This window comes from Vigna radiata, chromosome 6, assembly GCF_000741045.1.
Source record: "Vigna radiata var. radiata cultivar VC1973A chromosome 6, Vradiata_ver6, whole genome shotgun sequence".
Taxonomy (NCBI): Eukaryota; Viridiplantae; Streptophyta; class Magnoliopsida; order Fabales; family Fabaceae; genus Vigna; species Vigna radiata.
This window is the reverse complement of record NC_028356.1, coordinates 25,356,315-25,376,412: the sequence shown is the minus strand read 5'-3', so window position 1 is coordinate 25,376,412 and position 20,098 is coordinate 25,356,315. Positions and strand designations below refer to the sequence as shown.

The following is a 20,098-nucleotide window of genomic DNA, read 5'->3' as shown; positions in this document are numbered from 1 at the left end:
ATCAATTTAATCAATAATAATAATCAGTCAATCCCTTTAACTCATTTAATTCATCTTATATATAAAAGTTGTAATCACTTCAAATTAAAAAAAAAACCAAAATTTTCTCCCCTTATTGTTATTAAATGTAAGAAAAGTAAAAGGTTAGATAAGATAAAACTTGATCACAAAATTATGAAAATGTTAGTAAAACTCATTAAATTAAATCCAACTAAGGTGTAAACCATCAAACATTAATCCAACATTCAAAAAACAAAACTTTATTTCCGCACAGAATATCAAATCTCCTTCACAAAGAAAAACATAGCTCTTTTTTCTCGTAAAAACAAACTTTTAAACACTAATAAAGGCTAAAATCTTTAATCTATATATATTTTGTTCCTGAAACAACTTTTATATATCTTAACCATATCAAACACTAACAACACTAAAATTATATATATATATATATATATATATATATATATATATATATATATATATATATATATATATATATATATATTAATGTTTTGGTAGATCTCTATTTTCGCTTCAAATCTCAAATAGATCATTTTCTTTTTCAACATTTCAATTGGGTCTTTATTTTATAAAATTTACATTAATTAGATCCTTACCATTAAATCGAATCTAACAGAGTTAATAAATGTTTGAGATGACACGAGAGACTACGATTTTAATTGGCGTGGCTGAATAACATGGATTTGACTTGTTTTAAAATTAAAAAATCAGGGAAAAATTGGAAAAAGTTCAGAAAGATAACTTCATTCAATTTGTTTTGTAAATCCCTAATGTGCTCCATCACATCCTCAACGTAATCACCATCCCTTCTCCTATCATCCTTATTCCAATATCTTCAATCTCAATCTCGACCATGTCATCCAGAAGCATGCCCAAAGTCAAGAACTTTTTTCTTTTATATCTGAGGTACATTTATGCTAATAACTCATTCTATTTTACTTCTCTAAATAACCTAGTCCCAATCAACCAATTCAACAGCCCAAAGTAAACATCAAACAAGATTAAATTAATGGAGCAAAAGGGATATTTTGCAGTTGAGTTTATAATCATTAAATCCTTAAGGAAATTAATGGAGCAAAAGGGATATTGATAGTTGAGTAGGTGAGGTGAGGGAGGTGAAAGGAAAAAGGGATGGATCAGTTGTTCTTGGTAATGCTGTCAAATCTGCTTCACCTACACAACTCCCTCGACCTAACCACCTCCCTTCTCTCCGACTCACTCTCATCAACCACCGCCAACCCCTCCTCCCTCCTCCACTCATCCTCCATCGACCCCTCCTTTTTTTTCACCATTGCCTCCGTCCTTTCCACGCGCCCCTCCTCCTCCCTTCCCAACCCCAACGCCGCAACCACCAATAACAACCCCAACACCAACACCACCAACAACGCCTCCTCCGACTACTCTGTCTCCGCCTTCTGCACTCTCTATAGAACACATCTGGTCCCTCAAAGCATTAAAAAAAAGACTTAATTGTTTAGTATGTAAACGACAATAGTAGGGATATGTGGAGGTAGAGGTTGACTGAAGGACTGAGTACTTTCAAGATTCCAAACCTGACAACTCTTTCAAACAACACGGTAAAATCATGACTTTTAATTTTTTTTCTTTGAGATGGGTGATCTAAATGCCAAACAAAGAAAACATAAGAACCTGTAAAAGTTTATATTGATCCTACCTCGAAGCCCTTTCCGCGACGCCCAATTTAGGTTTTCCAGTTTAGGTTTTTCTGATTGCAGAACCATCTCGATAGTCATCTCCGATTGCGGTGAATCCAGCAACTCTCCGGTGGATCTAATTTTTTCTTAATTTTTTAATTTTAAAATAACATAAATCCACGTCATGAGCCACGTAAATTAAAAATATAATTCACCGTGCCACATCAAGAATACACTAACGTCGTTAAGTCTAATTTAAAGGTAAAGGGTTTATTGATGCAATTTTCACAAAACAAGAATCTATTTAAGATTTTAGACAAAAATAAGAACCTATCCAGACATTAAACCTATATATATATATATATATATATATATATATATATATATATNATCTTTTTACATATAATATCTATAATTTTTAACATTATATTATGTTTTAACTCACTGACATGTTTGACTCAAATAACTTGAATAAAATATTTAATATATATATATATATATATATATATATATATATATATATATATATATATATATATATCCCTTTTGACATCATAACAACACTTTTGAATTTTAAAGTATATTCACATGCTAAAACTCTTCATTCTCTTTCTAATAAAACTAACATGAAAAGGAAAAAGAGAAAGAGATTGCTATTGAACCGAATGCTCAAATCTTACATATAATACTGAAGTCTACATATAAGAGTTTAATTATTTCTAAGTAATTAATATATATCTCACGACATTATACCCAAATCAAAAGCACTTTTAGTTTTCAGCTGGTAGCATTCCAATTCTAATTGATTTTTCTTATAATTAATAAAATTAAATGATTAAATTTAACAATTCGTTATAATTTTTATTTTGATAGAAAATAATATATTTGATTATAGTTTACCTTATTTAGTTTTTGCATAATTGGTTCTGTCTTGAATATTATAGTTTACCTTATTTAGTTTCTGTATAATTAATTTTGTCTTGAATAATTGAATAATTTAGGTAGTCTGTATATTCTATATATTGTACGTTGGTTACTCTTTCCAACTCAATAAAACACATTTGTTACAATCCTTACATGGTATCAGCCTAATTTCGATCCTTCCTTACCCTTTCTTCTTTTCTTTTCTTCCATATGGTTAATACTGATAGTGTTTTTTCCTTATACACCATGATCCACATGTTAAACATATGCCTCACCTCAACCAATTTCATTCTCTAGCGTCGTCAACTTTTTCCTCTTCTCGAAGGACAGGCCCTTTATGGTCATATTGATGGCTCAATCATAACTCCTCCTGCGAAATTGCCTTTATCACGTGGAAACAACAGGATCAAAGACTTGTAAGTCTTCTTCAGGCCTCCCTTACTGAAGAGACTCTAGCTGAAGTACTGCATTGTGACACCGCACAACAAATCTGGACTACTCTTGAATCCCTCTACGGTGGTGACTCCAAGCAAAGAGAAATTGGGATCAGAGATCAACTGTTGCACCTTACAAATGACTCATCCACTGTTAGGGAGTTTTCCAAAACATTTCGAGACTTATGTGATCAACTCAGCCTTATGGGTTGACCAGTGGATGATTTAGATAAATTACACTGGTTTTTACAGGGTTTAGGTCCCACTTTCACTAGCTTTGGTGCATCTCAATTAGTCATGCGACCACTGCCTATTTTAGGTGATCTTCTTTCTGTTGCCGAGAGTTTTGAAATGTATTTACATGTCGTTGAATCTACTCCCTCTCAAGCTGCTTTTAATACCTCTACTCAATGTTCCACTCAATCATCCAATACACGTTTTCAATCTGGGTCGCGTTCTTTCTCAAATGGCAAAACAGGTCGTGGTTACCAATACTCAGGTCGTGGTGGTCGCGGCAAAGGACGTCGTCCTATCCATTGCCAAATCTGCTGAAGATAAAGTCATTATGCCACATCTTGCCATCAACGTTATGAAGGTGGCCCACCTCAATCTACCAATCTTGTTGAATCATTTGCGAATTCTTGCACTCTATCAAAGTCAAACCAGTCTTATTGGTACCTCGATACTGGAGCTTCAACACACATGACAGCAAACTCATCTGATTTAGACTCAATTGAGCCTTATTCTGGTAATCACACAGTTACTGTTGGAAATGGTAATGCTCTCCCCATTTTCCATATTGGATCTCATCGTTTGACAAATACTTTAAACCTTCTTGATATTTTTGTTGTGCCTGGACTCCAAAAGAATCTCATTTCAATTAGCAAACTTACACGTGACTTTCCTGTGGATGCTATATTTACTGACACATCTTTTCTGCTTCAGGAAAGGGGTACAAAGGAAATTCTAACAAAATGGAGGTGTGAGCACAACTTATATGTATTGGAGCATGGTCAAAATGCTTTTGTTTCTGTTTTAAATTCCAATAAGCTACGAGGATCATTTGAATTGTGGCATTATCGTTTGGGTCATGTTCACTTTGATACTATTTCCCATTTAAGAAAAAAAGGTCTTTTGTCTTTATCTTCTATTTTACCAACTCCTTCCATTTGTGGCTCTTGTGAATTAGCTAAAAGCAAAAGACTACCTTATTCCCTAAATGAGAAACGCGCATCGCATGTGCTGGATTTAGTTCATTGTGATTTATGGGGACCTGTTCCCATTTGTTCAAATTTGGTTTTCGATATTATGTGATTTTTATTGATGACTATTCCAGATTCACTTGGTTATATCCAATGCGCCTGAAATATGATTTCTATGATGTCTTTGTCCAGTTCAAGAAATTTGTTGAAAATCAGTTTCATACAACTATAAAAACATTCCAAAGTGATGGTGGCACCGAATTCAATAATAACAAAGTCTAAGACCTTGCTAAATGAAATTGGAATTTTTCATCTTATGTCTTGCCCTCACACACCAACCCAAAATGGTAGAGTTGAACGCAAACACCGTCACATCACTTAAACGGGCCTTGCAATGCTTTTTCATTCACATCTCCCTGCTCATTATTGGCTACATGCTTTTTGTTGTGTTTTTTATGTAATAAATCGGTTATCGGCCACTCTTCTAAATGATGTTTCTCCATTTGAGACCTTATATAATACTCCTCCTAATCATGCATATTTTAATCCTTTTGGCTGTCGGGTTTATCCTTGTCTCCATGACTATGCCACTAACAAATTGTCTCCTTGCAGTGCACCTTGTATTTTTCTTGGATACAGCAGCAACCATAAAGGATTTCAATGTTTGGATCCTTCAACCTCCCTGTTATACGTAACAAGACATGCCAAGTTTGATGAACTTTATTTTCCGTGTTCAAAAACAGGAACTATATCTACAATTTTCGGATTGGGTTTTTCTTCATTTGCTGAACCAGTCTCAACACCTGAAATTCCTGCTCCAACTCCTACACCAGCTTCTTCTTTGCCACTATCCAAGGAAATTGTGCACTCACCAATCATACCTTGTGGTCTATGTCCTGTTGAAGATCCTCCTTCAACTGTTGTTTTCATGCCTGATACTCAACCACAAATACATCGTAGTGTCCAGTCTACTCATCCTATGGTCACACGTGCCAAATCAAGTATTTTTAGGCCTCGTCATTTTTCTAACATTACCACCTACCAACCATCTTCTCTTCTTTATGCATTGCTCACCAGTTCTACACCCAAAGGGTTCAAATCCGCTGTCAAACATCCTGGTTGGTTGGATGTATGCATAAAGAGCTCCTGGCCCTACACTCCAACAATACTTGGGATCTTATCCAACGCCCATCCAACACCAACATTGTAGGATCCAAATGGGTGTTTCGCACCAAATATCTTTCAGATGGGTCAATTGACAAATTAAAAGCATAATTGGTTGTATAAGGCTTCACTCAAACACCTGGTCTTGACTATGATCACACCTTCAGTCCTATTGTTAAAGCTGCCACTGTTCGTGTCATTCTCACTCTAGTAGTAATGAATAATTGGCCTCTTCATCAATTGGATGTCAACAATGCATTCTTGAATGGGCACCTGACACATCCTGTCTATATGGAACAACCTCCTGGGTTCGTTGATCCTCGATACCCAGATCATGTTTGTCGACTTCGGAAAGCTCTTTATGGCCTCAAACAGGCTCCTCTTACATGGTTTCAACGATTCAACTCATTTTTGCTCAGTCTTGGGTTCCTCGGAAGCAAGGCAGATCCATCTTTATTTGTCTACCACAACACTGCTGCTACTTTATATATACTTGTTTATGTTGATGACTTATTTTTGACAGGGAATAATAATTCTTTAATTCAAAAACTTTTGGCAAGGTTCAAAACTGAGTTTGCTATCCAGGATTTAGGTCATCTAAATTACTTTCTTGGTCTCGAGGTCCACTAGTACCAATGGTGTCTTTCTTAGCCAGACCAAATATGCTCAAGACATTTTATCTAGGGCCCAGATGTTGGATGCAAAACCGAAAGCCACACCGCTCCAACCTGATATTCAACTGACAACCACAGGAGATCCATTCTCTGATCCCACTCAATATCACTCTCTCTTTGGTGCACTCCAATATCTCACTATAACTCGTCCTGACTTGTCCTACGCGGCAAATTTGGTTAGTCAGTTTCTTCAAGCTCCAACAAATGATCACTTTCAAGCAGTTAAATGCATCCTTCGATATGTCCAAGGCACCATGTCCTATGGCCTATCCTTCACCCGTGGAGCTTCCCTTAATGTTCTTGTATACTCGGATGCAGATTGAGCTCGATGTATTGAGACTAGGCGATCAACCTATGGATATTCTATCTTCTTAGGCAGAAATCTCGTCTCATGGAGTGCTAAGAAACAACCAACCATAGCTCGATCAAGTTGTGAATCAGAATATAGAGTCATGGCTAATGCAACAACTGAACTAATATGAATTACTCATCTTCTACATGATTTGCATGTAACCTATCAAGCGCCAACTCTTCTTTGTGACAACAAGAGTGCTATATTCCTCTCCCAAAATCGGTGGCTCACAAACGCGCTAAACATATTGATATTGATTATCACTTTGTTCGAGAGCTTGTTCTATCTAACAAACTCATCACTCAATACTAGTGCACCGAAGGGAAACGACCGCGGTTGTTTTTCCCTATAGGTCACGGTTCCAGAACCGCGGCATATACAGCCGCGGTAAAAAGTCAGTGACTATAGCCCGCGATTGTAACCGCGGTCAAAAGTTCTACGAATAGACCGCGATTGTAGTAGGAACCACAACCAAAACCCTCATATTTTAAAAAAAAATGTTGCACTATAGGCCGCGGTTCGAACCGCGATAAAATACCTCTGAATAGACCGTGGTTCATGCCTTAATCGCGGCCCAAAGTCTTGTTAAAAAAAAACGATGCACTTTCTACTGCGGTTGCTACCACAACCGTGGCATATTGCCACTTTCTACCGCAGTTGTGGTACAACCGCGACATAATCTCCTGCAGTTTTTTAAAATAGCAGGTCTGTTTTTGTGATATCCACTACCACAAAAATAGACCTGCATATCAAATACATGTTCAAATTCATTTTCAACAGATCAAACACATGTTGAAATGTATTTTAACATCAAATAAAGTACAAAGTCTAATAAAATACAATCTAATCAAATACAATGTTTAAATCTAGTAACTAAGAACTATTATATTATCTAACTATATACTTTGCAGTAACTTTCCTTTTGAATGATAGTGGCTTCTCAGGAACTGATGTAGTAGTCTTGAACCTCTGCACAAGACAATTGATATTAATTAGTGTATATGAATTCTAAATTTTGGAAAAAATAAAAATTTGTTAAAGTTAAATATTACCGTTTCCCAACCTCTTGTGATATGAGAACGAATAATATGGGTCATCCAATACATTACATAGTATCCACACTCATATGACCCACTCTGTCTGTTACACTACAATATATCATCACAGTTGTAAATAGTTAGTGAAAAACATTAAAACAAAACAACTATAAGAAAGTATGGCTTTAGCATATGTCAAACCTTGAGAGAAATCCATTCAATCTTTCTACTGTTTGTAATTGATCTCCCAACCATCATCATACTTGCTGGAATAGAACTATATATATATAAAAAAAAGAGTTTTAGCATTCATTTATATAAAAAAATAAAGTTCAAACATTGAGGTTCTTACCAATCAACTAATTGTCTGAGATTTGTGGGAGGAGGCATGTGCAATGAGCATAACCATAAAGCATAGCTCTCGTGCAAAGAAATAACAAGAAGCTACCAATGGCGCCTGAAATTCATAATAACTTAACTATTATATTTTAAAATCACATATGGAACTTTATTATGTTAACAAAGTTCACTTACCCGGATATATAAGGCAACAAATATATTTTCTTGCCGCTTGCAAAATTTCTTATGAGATTTGTGTTTATGTGATCAAATTCATTTGATTCGTATGGATTCGAGATCAATGAATCCATAATCATCAGAGTGCCCCAACCTATTACTGGTCCCACACAAATACCTGAAATCAAAAGTTAACTTTGATATAAGGATACTTGATATACAAATCAATTTGATATATAAATAATTGCTCATAGACTTACATCATCCATAGCTGAATAATTGTAATATTCAACTCTTGTATTCCTGAAGCAAGCTCTCTAACATCTAAGCCATGAAGGTATAATGGGACCTCAAAGACTCTCCCAAATACATTAGAATCATATTCAACCTCCAAAGGCTTATCTTCAAGGATGTCAGCAAGTAGCTGTAATGAACCAAGAGAATCATCCTCAGATAGAGGAATCTTTTCTTGTGCTTGCGTCTGTTGTTACATGGAAAAATAAGATAAGTTTTGACATCAATAACATGTAAACTTTAAAATTGAGAAGTGTAAAGAAGAATTCCATACCGGGGGGTCAGAAACTGAACCAATCAAATGTTTAGGCCAAGCGATAAATGACTTGAATGCTTGTTCCACAGTGAAAATCTCATCTGTGACCTGGGGAACTAAGGCATCTGGTATGATCATTTTGTCTACTGAGACCATAGGTATTTTGTATATTCTATATATTGTACGTTGGTTACTCTTTCCAAATCAATAAAACACATTTGTTACAATCCTTACATATTTTATATTTTTATATTGATATTTGAATTTTAATAATCTATCTATTTTTTTAGCTAATATAGCTATTTAAAGTTTCTGAAATCTCATTAGTTGGAATCGATAATCAGTAATATTTAATATTATATTAGGTTAATTTATTCTTAAAGTGCATTCTAAACTTCTCAAATTTCACCCGTTGAATTTTATCTACTTTTTTTCACTTGTCCCCCACTCTATGTATAAACATATAAATAAAAATAACAAAAATGGTTAACTTATGCCATCGGAAAAAAATATACTTTATTAATACATTTATATTCTTTGTTTGTGTTTCTCAAAATTTTTTATAAAATGTAATCTAAAATAGAAAATGCAGAAAGTTAAATAAAAATAAAATAAAAAATGTGAGTGAAATTTGTCTAAAGTAATAAATTCGTGAAAGTGCAAAATCAAAACATCTTCGTTTAGTGCGTCTTCAACCCGTAAAGGCTAGATTCGCTGCTTAGTCTTCGAACTTTCCTGAACACATTCTTTTACTCCAAAGCATGACTATTTTCTTCATCTTCATTTAGTTTCTTTAGCAATTTATCATTCTTTCTGCGATATCGTATGGCTCACAATCACAACTCCACCGATTCTCCTCTCTCTCGTCGTATAGTTCGTGCCTTCCTCCACTTCCTAAATTCTGGTATTCTTCTTCTCATTCATTCCTCACCAAGAATCACTTTCCAATTTAACTGCAACTGCAAGTTTTTATCTTTATCGCCTATCTATACATATTGACCTATTTTATCAACTGGGTAGATTTCTTTGTCGTGATTAATTAGGTTCCAGTTGCCAATTGTCGTTTTAATTGTACTGAGTTTAATAGGGTGGACAGAATGTGCTGTATGATTTTCATTTATGTTACCAATTTTGTTTCTTCTTTTTCTTTTTATTGTGATCATTGCATGCTCTCTAATTTGGTTCGTCTGGAATAGTTGAACCGGGTCCCGGGGTTGATGCTGAGGGGATTCAGGTTGCTAGAGAGTGTTTGACAGAGGCTTTCAAACTTAATTCTTCTTCTGTGGATGGGGATGATGGGAAATCTGAATCTTTGATTGACATATTCAAGTCTCTTGAAGCTAACAAGCAAAATGAAACTAGAAAGTCGGATGTTGATACTCAATGGAATTGCGCGAATGCTTCCAGTTCATTCTCTGGTGAGAATCCTGCTCGTGGGATGAATCATTCCGAGGCGTCAAAATCTACGGTTAATTGACTTCACACTTACCCTCATATGCCATTGCATTAGACTAGTTCGTTAACATTTTTGGTTGTTATATTTTACTTTTTTTTGGTGGGGCCTTCCTCTTTGACGGATTGAATTAATGTTTTCCATCATCTGTCAGTTGATTGGAACGTGCATGTCATTTTTCATGGTTCACACTTTTCTTGAATCGTTCTCATTTAACTAGTGCATTGTGAGCATGTGATATGTGATTTACCCAACCATTCAAATAGACATAGTTTAACATCTTGTTTTATCCCTGTACCTAACTATTGAAGTTATCGGGATTTACCTCAAGAAGGAAGAATAAAACACAAATTTTGAATAATGGAAATATAACTTCAAACTTCAATATTCACACTGGCTAACAAGTTGAAGCCTTCCAGAAAACCTATCATAAGGAGCTCAAGTTTTACTGAACAAAACCAGAAATCAGTCACTTAAAATAAAATTCCTGTCAATAACCTAGTAACCTTTAAAAGGCCAGGGAAATTTAAATTTGTCTTCTATTGGCAGTCTCTTGCAGTTGGAACCAAAATGCACAAACCTCATGTGCCACATGTTTATGTGATGTAGGGACTTAACATGCCACATAAGCTGATCTGTTCTATTAAAGTAATATTCCTCACTTATCGCCTCAACTGACATGAGGAACCATGTTTATTTCCAGGGACTTCTTTTTTAATTTCAATAGTTCAAAGGACTAAGGTTACAACATATAACTAGTTTTTGGACTAACTAGGGAGCTTACTCCTTTATTTATTAAATTAGACTATAAATTCTAATTTAGTGAATAAACATGTGATGATATGTAATGAGATATAAAATCATCATGCATCTTCACCTGGTAGCATAAGCTTTTGGGATAGTTGGTTCATGACGTGATATAGCCTCTATGAACTATGGTTATGATTCATGCCTGAATCCTTGTTGTACCTGTTCATCAATCCTTTTTGAGCCTGTGCATGGTGCACATTTCAAGTTCAAGAATCTCTTGCTCGTGGTCGTGTGATTTAGAACCATTGACGTGACTTTCCTAATAGCTTAACTTTTGGGATGGATGATTTGTGACTGTAATATAGATAGTTGGTTTGCAGCTAAGCAGCTGCAGAAATTATAAGATTAATTTTGATCTTTTAACTTAATGGGTAATATTGGTTTTGCTAATAGTAGTTAATAATCAATTTTCTAATATTGATGCTGAGTTATTTCATGATATACATGTCTATGCATTCACTGTTTTTGTAGCACATAAAAAAATCACATTAAAATAGTTTATTACTGAAATTTTGATTCAGTTCCATTTTATTTCGTTATATGTAACTTGATCAGGTTGAAGATTCAACACAGGAACCTTGTACTTTTGGTAGGATAATTTGTCTCCTTTATTTTATTTAAATTTGAGTTATTGTATACTTTTAAACCTTCATTTAGAAAATATTTTTATATTATTTATTTATCATCTCAAGGTTATCAAAGACAGACATATCTAGGTTTATAGTTTTCAAATTGTAACATTTAAAATCTTTATTTGTTATACCTTGAGAAGGCTCTTGGATGTAGACCCCTTCATCATACATTGCTACATATATTAATAACTAAACGATTTTAGTTTTCTCTTACATGACAAGGACTGACACAATACTTCTTTTCATAGTCAATTTCATGGAAGTAAAGGTTGCAGTTTTCTGATATAATTTTCGAATGACAATTTCTTAATGTGGTTAACATATCTATATGTTTTTTCTGTTGGTGAATGGGTAAAAGGGAAGGGAATAAAATTTTCGTTGATAATCAAGATATTAAACAGCAACAAGGTGTTGCTATTGTTAATCTAGATTCTAGATGAGTCTGTTTAGGTTTTCTTTAATGTGCTCCTTGATGATAGGGTAAGAAATAGACAATGGGAAATATTAAACGAAATGTAAAAGCATGCTATATTTTGAAAAATCTGAAAATCATATAGAACTTCCTTCTTATATATTACCATGAGTAATGAATGCTATTTTTTTTCTTATTTTTTGACATTTATCATTAAGGTGCACTTTTATAAAAGCTTTTCTTTTTAGGATAAAGGGAAATGGATTTTTAAGTCAAAGAAAAAAGATGATTCTGCATAGTTAGAAAGATAAGATATCCTCTAAAAACTTGATAATAACTACCAAAGGTGATTGATAATTACAACCATCGGATAATGATTTCTAGATTTATTTTGGACTGAACTGGTGTCTTGAAATGTTCGAAGTTAAATTGATGTTCTTAAAATTTGAGTGCAGCATCTAAAGATGAACTGTGCGGACAGTTCTTTGCTGCTTTGGAGAAAAATCACTATTTCAGGAGAAATACTGATGGGAGTGATGACATGGTGCAACTGGAGAAAGCATGTTCTTTTTTTGATGAAGGTTGTAAGGTATGACATTATGTCATGTATAAACATATGTTGTTCTTACTACAGTTATTATTTTATTAAATTTGGTTTATTTCTATCCTGCCATAGACAATTAATTCTTACTGGAAAAAAAATCAAAATTAAATTAATACTATACTACTGATTTGTAATCAGAACCCAAAATGATGCATTTTCTAACCTCACACTTTAAAATTCAAAATAACTTAATACTATACTACTGATTTGTAATCAGAACCCAAAATAATGCATTTTCTAACCTCACACTTGTTTGTTCAAGAATCCAACATGTGGTCCTAGAACCATTTTGCTTGCTTTATATAACTCATAAAAATGTTGCAAGTTCTATGCACTCTTAATTTGTCATGTCCTCAGCAACTTCATGGAGCAGGTTGGAACTCCAGAAATTAGGTATTGTTTTGCTGGTATTGGCCTTCCCCAATTCAAATTGTGAATCAAATAACGGTGATGCTGTACCACTTCTTGGAATTTATTGAAGGATGGAAAATGGTGTTGGAACTTCTTAGAGATGATAGAGAGACAAGGACGACAAAGACCTATATAAAAACATGTAAAGTCCAAAGAAAGAATATAGAGAAAACAAATTCTCTTTGATTTCTAGAGTTAGTGCATGTTTGTTCGAGTGGTTTCTTGAGAGAGCCTTTTGAAAAATAAGCAATTAGTTTTGAGAAACAGTTGCAAGTGTGATGGGAAAATGGAAGGGGATTGCCACAGGTTACTCGATAAGATCAAGTTTGGGTTCTCTATAACTCAACTGAAAACTGACTTTTCTTTCAAATTTATATGTCCCATTGCATTACAAGTACATCCTTTTATGTAGGCTAAATTTTATGTGTCACACTCTAGACAATTACCATAATAAGGCCCTCCAAATTCCACATTAATTTTCACTAAGTAATTAAGTAATGTCCACTAGTGATTAGCTCCCTCTAGTGTGTCCTTTTGCCATGCCTAGTGTTATCATTAATTCCCACTATATGCCTCATTACTTCCCGTTATAAGAACATGAATGATTCACCTCTTGTGTTGTTTTCACCTTCCCATGTGACAATTTAGCTTATTAATTAAAAAACCATAATAAAAATTATAAAGAAAACCTAAAATTTTATTGACCTCCTCTAGATATTAAAATGTGTGTTTAGACAATCCTTGGACATGATAGTTTTTCCAATGTGGGTGCAGTCGGTCTTTGTGTTCATATTCAATAATTAGGCTAGCTGGGCAATTTAAAACGAGTATAAATACTTATTTAGTCACTAACTGTTACGTACCTGAGTACGAAATTTAACCAGAACAACCTCTCACACACTCAAAACAAGTGAAAGAATAATAAAAGAATGGAATTGAACGAATAGATATCTTTTATTGATGGTGATAAAACTATCTGAATAAACAAAAGTAAATAATAATTGGGAGTACAACCTCCTTCAATTACTTTGAGAGCATAACCTCCCTCACAAGACAATAATGTCTGTCACAAACTCCATAATCAAAAGCCTGCCCTAACAATAGAATCTAACTTTATTTATAGTAATTATTTCCCACTCATCCTATACTGAATATTTCCCTAGGATATATTCTTATTTATTGCAAATATCTTATTCTGAATATTTCCCTAGAATATATTCTTATTTACTGTAAATATGTTATACTAAATATTTCCCTATGATACATCCTTATTTATTGTAAATATCTTATACCGAATATTGCTCTAGGATATATTCTTATTTACTATAATTATTTCTAAATATTTCCCACCTATCCTAACTGTTGTCCCAGTTAGGATAGTCACTCCTCAACTGATCGGTTATAGCTCTTCACCCTACCTCCTACCGTTCGGCTTGTCTACCGTTGCCTCCAACCATTATACTGGCTTTCCCTATGTTTCCTACCGTTCGGCTTATGTACCTTTGCCTCCTACCGTTCGGCTAGATCTCTTCACACCTTCCACTGTCAGCCTTTATGGTTAATACCATTCGGCCTCACTTCCCTCCTACCTTTCTTCTCCTCATATACTTTCCAACCCTTACCATTACCTCCCACCTTATACCCTAACACTAACTTCCAATCCCCACTCCTCAAGTTGGTTGGTAGATGTCATGCTCAACTTGTTCTAATCAACCTTACTCCCATTAAGATATCAACTATCTATTGTTGAGTCCAGTGGATACAATTCCTCCCCCCTACCTTCTCACCATCCCCCTCCCCCCCCTCCAACTCTAAATGAAAATACAATCAGTTTTTTTTTTTTCTTTTTTCTTTTATTCATTCATGAAATATTGAGTGAGGTTGACATTGATACAGAAAAATATATTTTGAGAGGGCTTGATTGATCCCTCTCTATTTATAATAAAGAACTGATACAAGAGTACATGGAAGATTAAGGGATTGCACTACACACCTAGGTGCAAAACTAGGTACTATTATAGATACAACTCATAAAAACTAGCACACTACACCCTAAGTAGGCTTAATGGTGATATATAGATGTAATTATTCTAACCGTTAACAGGAAGTTGAATGTCCAACAAATCTTCATAGGTGGCGGGTGGCCCTTGCAACTCATTACAAGTTTCACTTTGCACTTGATCTTACATTTAATTTCTTACTTTCCTAACAGATTAAATTTCCTTCTAGGAACACATGATAACTACAAGGGCTATTTCTAATCTTTAGGAAATCTAGTTGACTCTACCACAGGTGAACCTTGTACTTTGTTGCTCCTTTTGTCTTAAAAAAATTATTTGACAACCCAGGGTTCTTGCCAAATACCTTGAGATGTACAATATTGTATCCTAGTGAGGACTTTGAGAAAATAAAATGAATTGACTAACCATACTTTATGGCAAAGAAATGTCTCAATGTGTCATAGTATGATAATTAAGTTTATCAACCAGTTTCATGTAACTGTCTAGTTCAGATTGTAACCTCAAGTTTCACATTTAGAACCATGAAAGTGTCACTGGTAAGGATGACAGTGTGGTTCCTCTTCTATTGCATTCCATCAAGAGTCAGGTCCTTGGTGATTGTTTTCGGAATTTATAAAGAATTTATGAAGCAACAAAGGATTTGGTGGAAGGAGAAAGTTGATCTTATTATACAAAAGGAGCAAGAATATGTCGAATGACACAAATGTTTACCCAATTGGAATGAGAATATCTAAAACTGGATATTGAGAGCTTGAAGTGGGCAATAAGAGCTTGAGGATCATAAATATACAGTTGCTATCTCGACGTAGTTAAAATAATGCACTTTGCAATCTTTGACATTATTCTTGTATTATTATGTAATTCATTTAATATCTTTCTTTTTGTCTTTTTAATACTACAACAGCAGTCAAGTCTTATACACTTGATGGGGTTGGCTGTGCAGATCAATCGACGTTGGACTGATGGGTTCTATCAAAACAAATTTTAGTAAAACTGTCTGTTTAATTCTGATGAAATCTGCTTCTATGTAGGAGATGGTAAGATCTGGTTGTCAGCAGTTCTGTTTGATGAGTTTGGCCGAATCACTAAAAACATTAGGTATGATAAGTGACTTTAACTTTAAGAGGTTTGCTTTTTCTTTATATGAATAAAAGTTTTCTATCTTGAACACACTCAACTGTGATTTACGTGGTGTGTAGTATTTCTATGCATAACAAGAAAACCTGAATCAGTGGGTAGCATTCCTGACCTGATTTAGTAGGGACTTCCCACTGCATTACTGTCCTCGCCTTGCTACGTTTGTTTTTTCATATATATATATATATATATATATATATATATATATATATATATATATATATATATATATATATATATATATATATATATATATATATAATATAGATACTAACTTTATTACTTAAAGATGTATAAGTAAATTAAAATTGAAAAAAATGATATGGTGGGTTTCCAAGCAGGCCTAAAAATTTAATCATCCAATGTTTTTCTTTTTAAATCAAAATGGAATGTAACACATTTCTAAAGTTGTTATAAGCCAACACGTCTTTATATTTTACTGCAGATTGGTGTGATTAGATTGTTTTTCAATTTGAATCTATTAAAGTTTGATAAAGAATATTGGTATTTATCGCAACTTGATATAGTACTTGAAATTTTCTTTTCACTCAGGTAACAAGGCAATGCAATCTAAGAAATACAATGATGCAATTGAGTTGTATAATTGTGCTGTCGCACTCAATGAAAAGAATGCTGTTTACTTTTGCAACAGGTATTCCTCTGGTCTACACCCTATCTAAAATAAAATAAAAAAACGTATTTAGGCTGGAAACAAGAACTTCAAAAGAAAAAGCAAGTTGTTTGTTAGTTTTTCCGATTCATAATAGCTTAGGCACCTGCATATTTAACTGATGAAACTACATTTCGTCCCTTCATTTTGACATATATCAGGGCAGCTGCTTACACTCAGATTAACAAATATTCGGAAGCAATTCAAGATTGTCTTAGATCTATCAAGATTGATCCAAACTACAGCAAGGCATACAGTCGTCTGGGTTTGGTTTATTATGCTCAAGGAAATTACAGAGATGCTATTGATAAAGGGTTTAGAAAAGGTTGGGAAAGAACTATATTCATCTCCAAAATTTATTCTTGTAATCTGTTTTATTGTGTTTTTACTGGACATTATCGGATAATGTTGACTTTATTGTTGTTATCTACTGTTACCAAGGTGAATGGTGGAGATCCATCACCTTAATTTTGTAATGTTAATCAGAACTAAACTTTTCTCGAAAGTTCATAAATGGTTAGCTTCTTTTTTGCTATTAGGGTTTCCTACCCCTGCTGGAACATATAATGAACATTATAGTCTAAAGAATTGATTTGGGTAAAAATGAATTCAGTATTTATTAGAATTATAGTTGGAAAATGATTCAGTGTGCAGACTTTTATTGGTGTTATTAATTTATATGTATAGGATCCAAGGTGTTTGGAATTTGGAAATCTTAAATCCTGTGAATATCGAACTCAGTGTATTTACCTTGGCATAATTTGTATATGCAGCGTTGCAGTTGGATCCAAATAATGGCTCTGTCAAAGAAAATATCCGGGTTTGTTTTGTTTTAACTTTTCCTTCTGCTTCTCTTGTTACTTTTTCTATGATTATAATGTTGCCTTTAAACACAGGTGGCTGAGCAGAAATTATTCGAAGAGCAAAACCGTGCACATCACAACCAGGTATTATTATTATTACTATTATCATTTAAATAGTTATGGTATAGTTTAAATTTGAATAGCATGATTTGATGCGTGTGATTCATAACTACATATATACTTCGTCGTTATCTTTTCTTTTTCTCTTCAGACATAATATTTATTGGTGTTTGTTTCACAGAATTATATTATATTTTCAGGAATCGTATTCCTTGAAATATTATAAGCTAGAAATAAAACTTCTGGCTACACTTAAAATGGTGTTTGGTTACATTTTACTATTTCTTGGAATATTTTTAATTCAAAACAATTTAAATAAAAGATTAGTAAAAATGAAAGAAAGAAGTTTAATAGTAAAGAAATTCCCATATTCCCACTTCATTATGGGAATATAAGATAATCTCCATTATGGAAATAATATAGTTTTGTTCATTTATCTTTCAGTATTAGTTTACTCTGAATATATTGCAGTTGTTGCTTCATTCTAAAATGTCAGCAAACATTTTTACTTTTCTCCTACATCGAGCAGTATGTAATATTTCTGATGACTGTTTGCTACTTTACTATAACATATTGTCTTCAACTCAACAAATTTCTTTCTTCATTCTGTACAGAATCCAACAAGATCATCGCAAGAAGGTCCAAACCAAACTGCACAACCCACATTTTCTTCTGTGCCATTTAACCCCAGCCAAATGGCAAACATGCTCAGGCACATGACCTCAAACGCTACAAATTCACAACAGAGGCCACCAACTGAGGAATGGGAACAAGAAACTACTAGTGAAATTAGATTTGGGGCAGATATTTTAAACATGGAGCAAATTCCGGAGAATCTAACAGGGGCCGTTCAATCTATGATGGAAATTTTATCTAGGACCGTAAACCCGGGGCAACCACCTGAGGATCAAACCAATCCAAGAACAGGACCAAACTAAGCCTTTTCAGCATTAAGACAATGTAAAGACTACTTTTTGTTTTCCTTTTTTTAATATATTACAACAACAGCATTAACTAACCAAGCTCTTTGTGTGTTTACATCATACATATAAATACAGTGTTTGAGGGGCACTATTCTTTTGGGAAGAAAAATATACTATTTCTCATTTGCTGATATTTGTATTTTATTATACCTGTTTTATGAAGCAAATGGTGCTATTGAATATATCACACAAAGACAACTAAATGATCTTAAAATACCATTAAGGATATTGTAATATAATTTAGTTTTATTTTAATATTATAGCTTCAGAACATATTGAAAGCCATTTATCACCGCAAACTTATTATATACTTTTTTCAGCTATTTTTGTGACATTCCAATAAAAATTAGTTTGAAATTCTTTTATAAGAATTATGGGTGAGAAAAAAAAATGCAAACTATGAAGTTTAATCAATAATTATTCAAATTTATAATACTCTAATTTAAATAAAATTACCTTAAATTGAAATTCGTATTTTTGGTTTTAAGTTCATTTAATTAAATTTAGATTGGATATAGATGGAATATTTTTTTTGCATTCAAAATAGATGTGTTTTTTGATCATTTTAATTTATGAAATGTTTGGTTAGGCCACATCCAAGTAAAGTAGCACTATGGTAGATTCAAGATTGAGTCAAGTTGATCAAAACTCAAGCAAGTTGGCTTGGGATTAGTTGAATTAAGGTGAGCTTACATTCAATTTAATCAATGCATGTTCATGGTCATCTAAGATAGTACTAACCTAGTTGAGTAAGGCTTGATACATTTTAGATTTGGTTTAATTAAGACTAGGTTAAGTAAGGTTTAGATTTAGTCGAATTAATCTTAGTTTAAGTCAAGTTAGCCTAAATTTAAGTCGATCTTGGTCAGAACGAGTCTACATTTGATAAAGTTGAAATGGGTCTAATTCATTTAAAGTTTTGGCTAAGTTTAGGTTCATTCTAGTTCAATCAAAACCATATTGGTCCTGACATGATTAAGAATAGGTTGAGTAAGATGACATTTAGTCGAGTTATGTTGGAAGTCTGACATTGACTAAAGATAAGGTCAATTTATATTATATAAGTGGATGTTAACCTCACCTTACAAGTCGGTTTTGTGAGATTGAATTAGGCTTAAATTCTACTTCTTAACATATTATCAGAGCTAGGTTCTTTTGAGAAAAAAATTTCTTTCGCCTCTAACGCTTTGTCATTATCGACAACGATGTCGTCTACTGTCGCTGCCAGCAACGTCGTTGTTTACCGCTACCACTATTGAAGTTCTAGTTTCGACCAATGATTACACGATATTGATCATCTCGGTCAGGCAACTGTAGTGCCATTAGATGCCTTCATCGAAGCTTTTACACACTCTCAATGCCTTTACCTTTTGAAGTTGTGGATTTGTCCCCTTTTTCATTGTGCATGGTGACACGTCTCGCATCAATTCAGAGTGACGAGGATGTTCTTTTTCCCTTTTCAGGTTCATCGTGTATGGTCGCACATCTCGTCTCGTTTCAAGACAACTATTTA

The 20,098-nt window shown here is 33.7% G+C and overlaps 2 protein-coding genes across 4 annotated transcripts; both read left to right on the top strand.

Annotated features, from left to right (window-relative positions):
• Positions 1–6,091: 6,091 nt before the first annotated feature.
• LOC106763613 (uncharacterized mitochondrial protein AtMg00810-like) lies at positions 6,092–6,397 on the top strand. Its single transcript, XM_014647782.1, has one exon. It carries the CDS (start codon positions 6,092–6,094, stop codon positions 6,395–6,397), a length of 306 nt encoding a protein of 101 aa, XP_014503268.1.
• Positions 6,398–9,190: 2,793 nt separating this feature from the next.
• LOC106765015 (small glutamine-rich tetratricopeptide repeat-containing protein alpha) lies at positions 9,191–18,713 on the top strand. Of its 3 annotated transcripts, none has more exons than XM_014649497.2 (10): positions 9,191–9,433; positions 9,726–9,997; positions 11,348–11,381; positions 12,292–12,425; positions 15,907–15,970; positions 16,562–16,661; positions 16,841–17,004; positions 17,453–17,499; positions 17,576–17,626; positions 18,217–18,713. In XM_014649497.2, the coding sequence occupies exons 1-10, from the start codon at positions 9,355–9,357 to the stop codon at positions 18,538–18,540; spliced, it is 1,269 nt and encodes a 422-aa protein (XP_014504983.1). In that variant the 5' UTR covers positions 9,191–9,354; the 3' UTR covers positions 18,541–18,713. The 3 variants fall into 3 exon arrangements, with proteins under 3 accessions (XP_014504983.1, XP_014504982.1, XP_022638023.1); XM_014649496.2 differs by having other exon boundaries at positions 15,904–15,970; XM_022782302.1 differs by lacking the exon at positions 11,348–11,381 and having other exon boundaries at positions 9,726–9,947; positions 15,904–15,970.
• Positions 18,714–20,098: the final 1,385 nt, after the last annotated feature.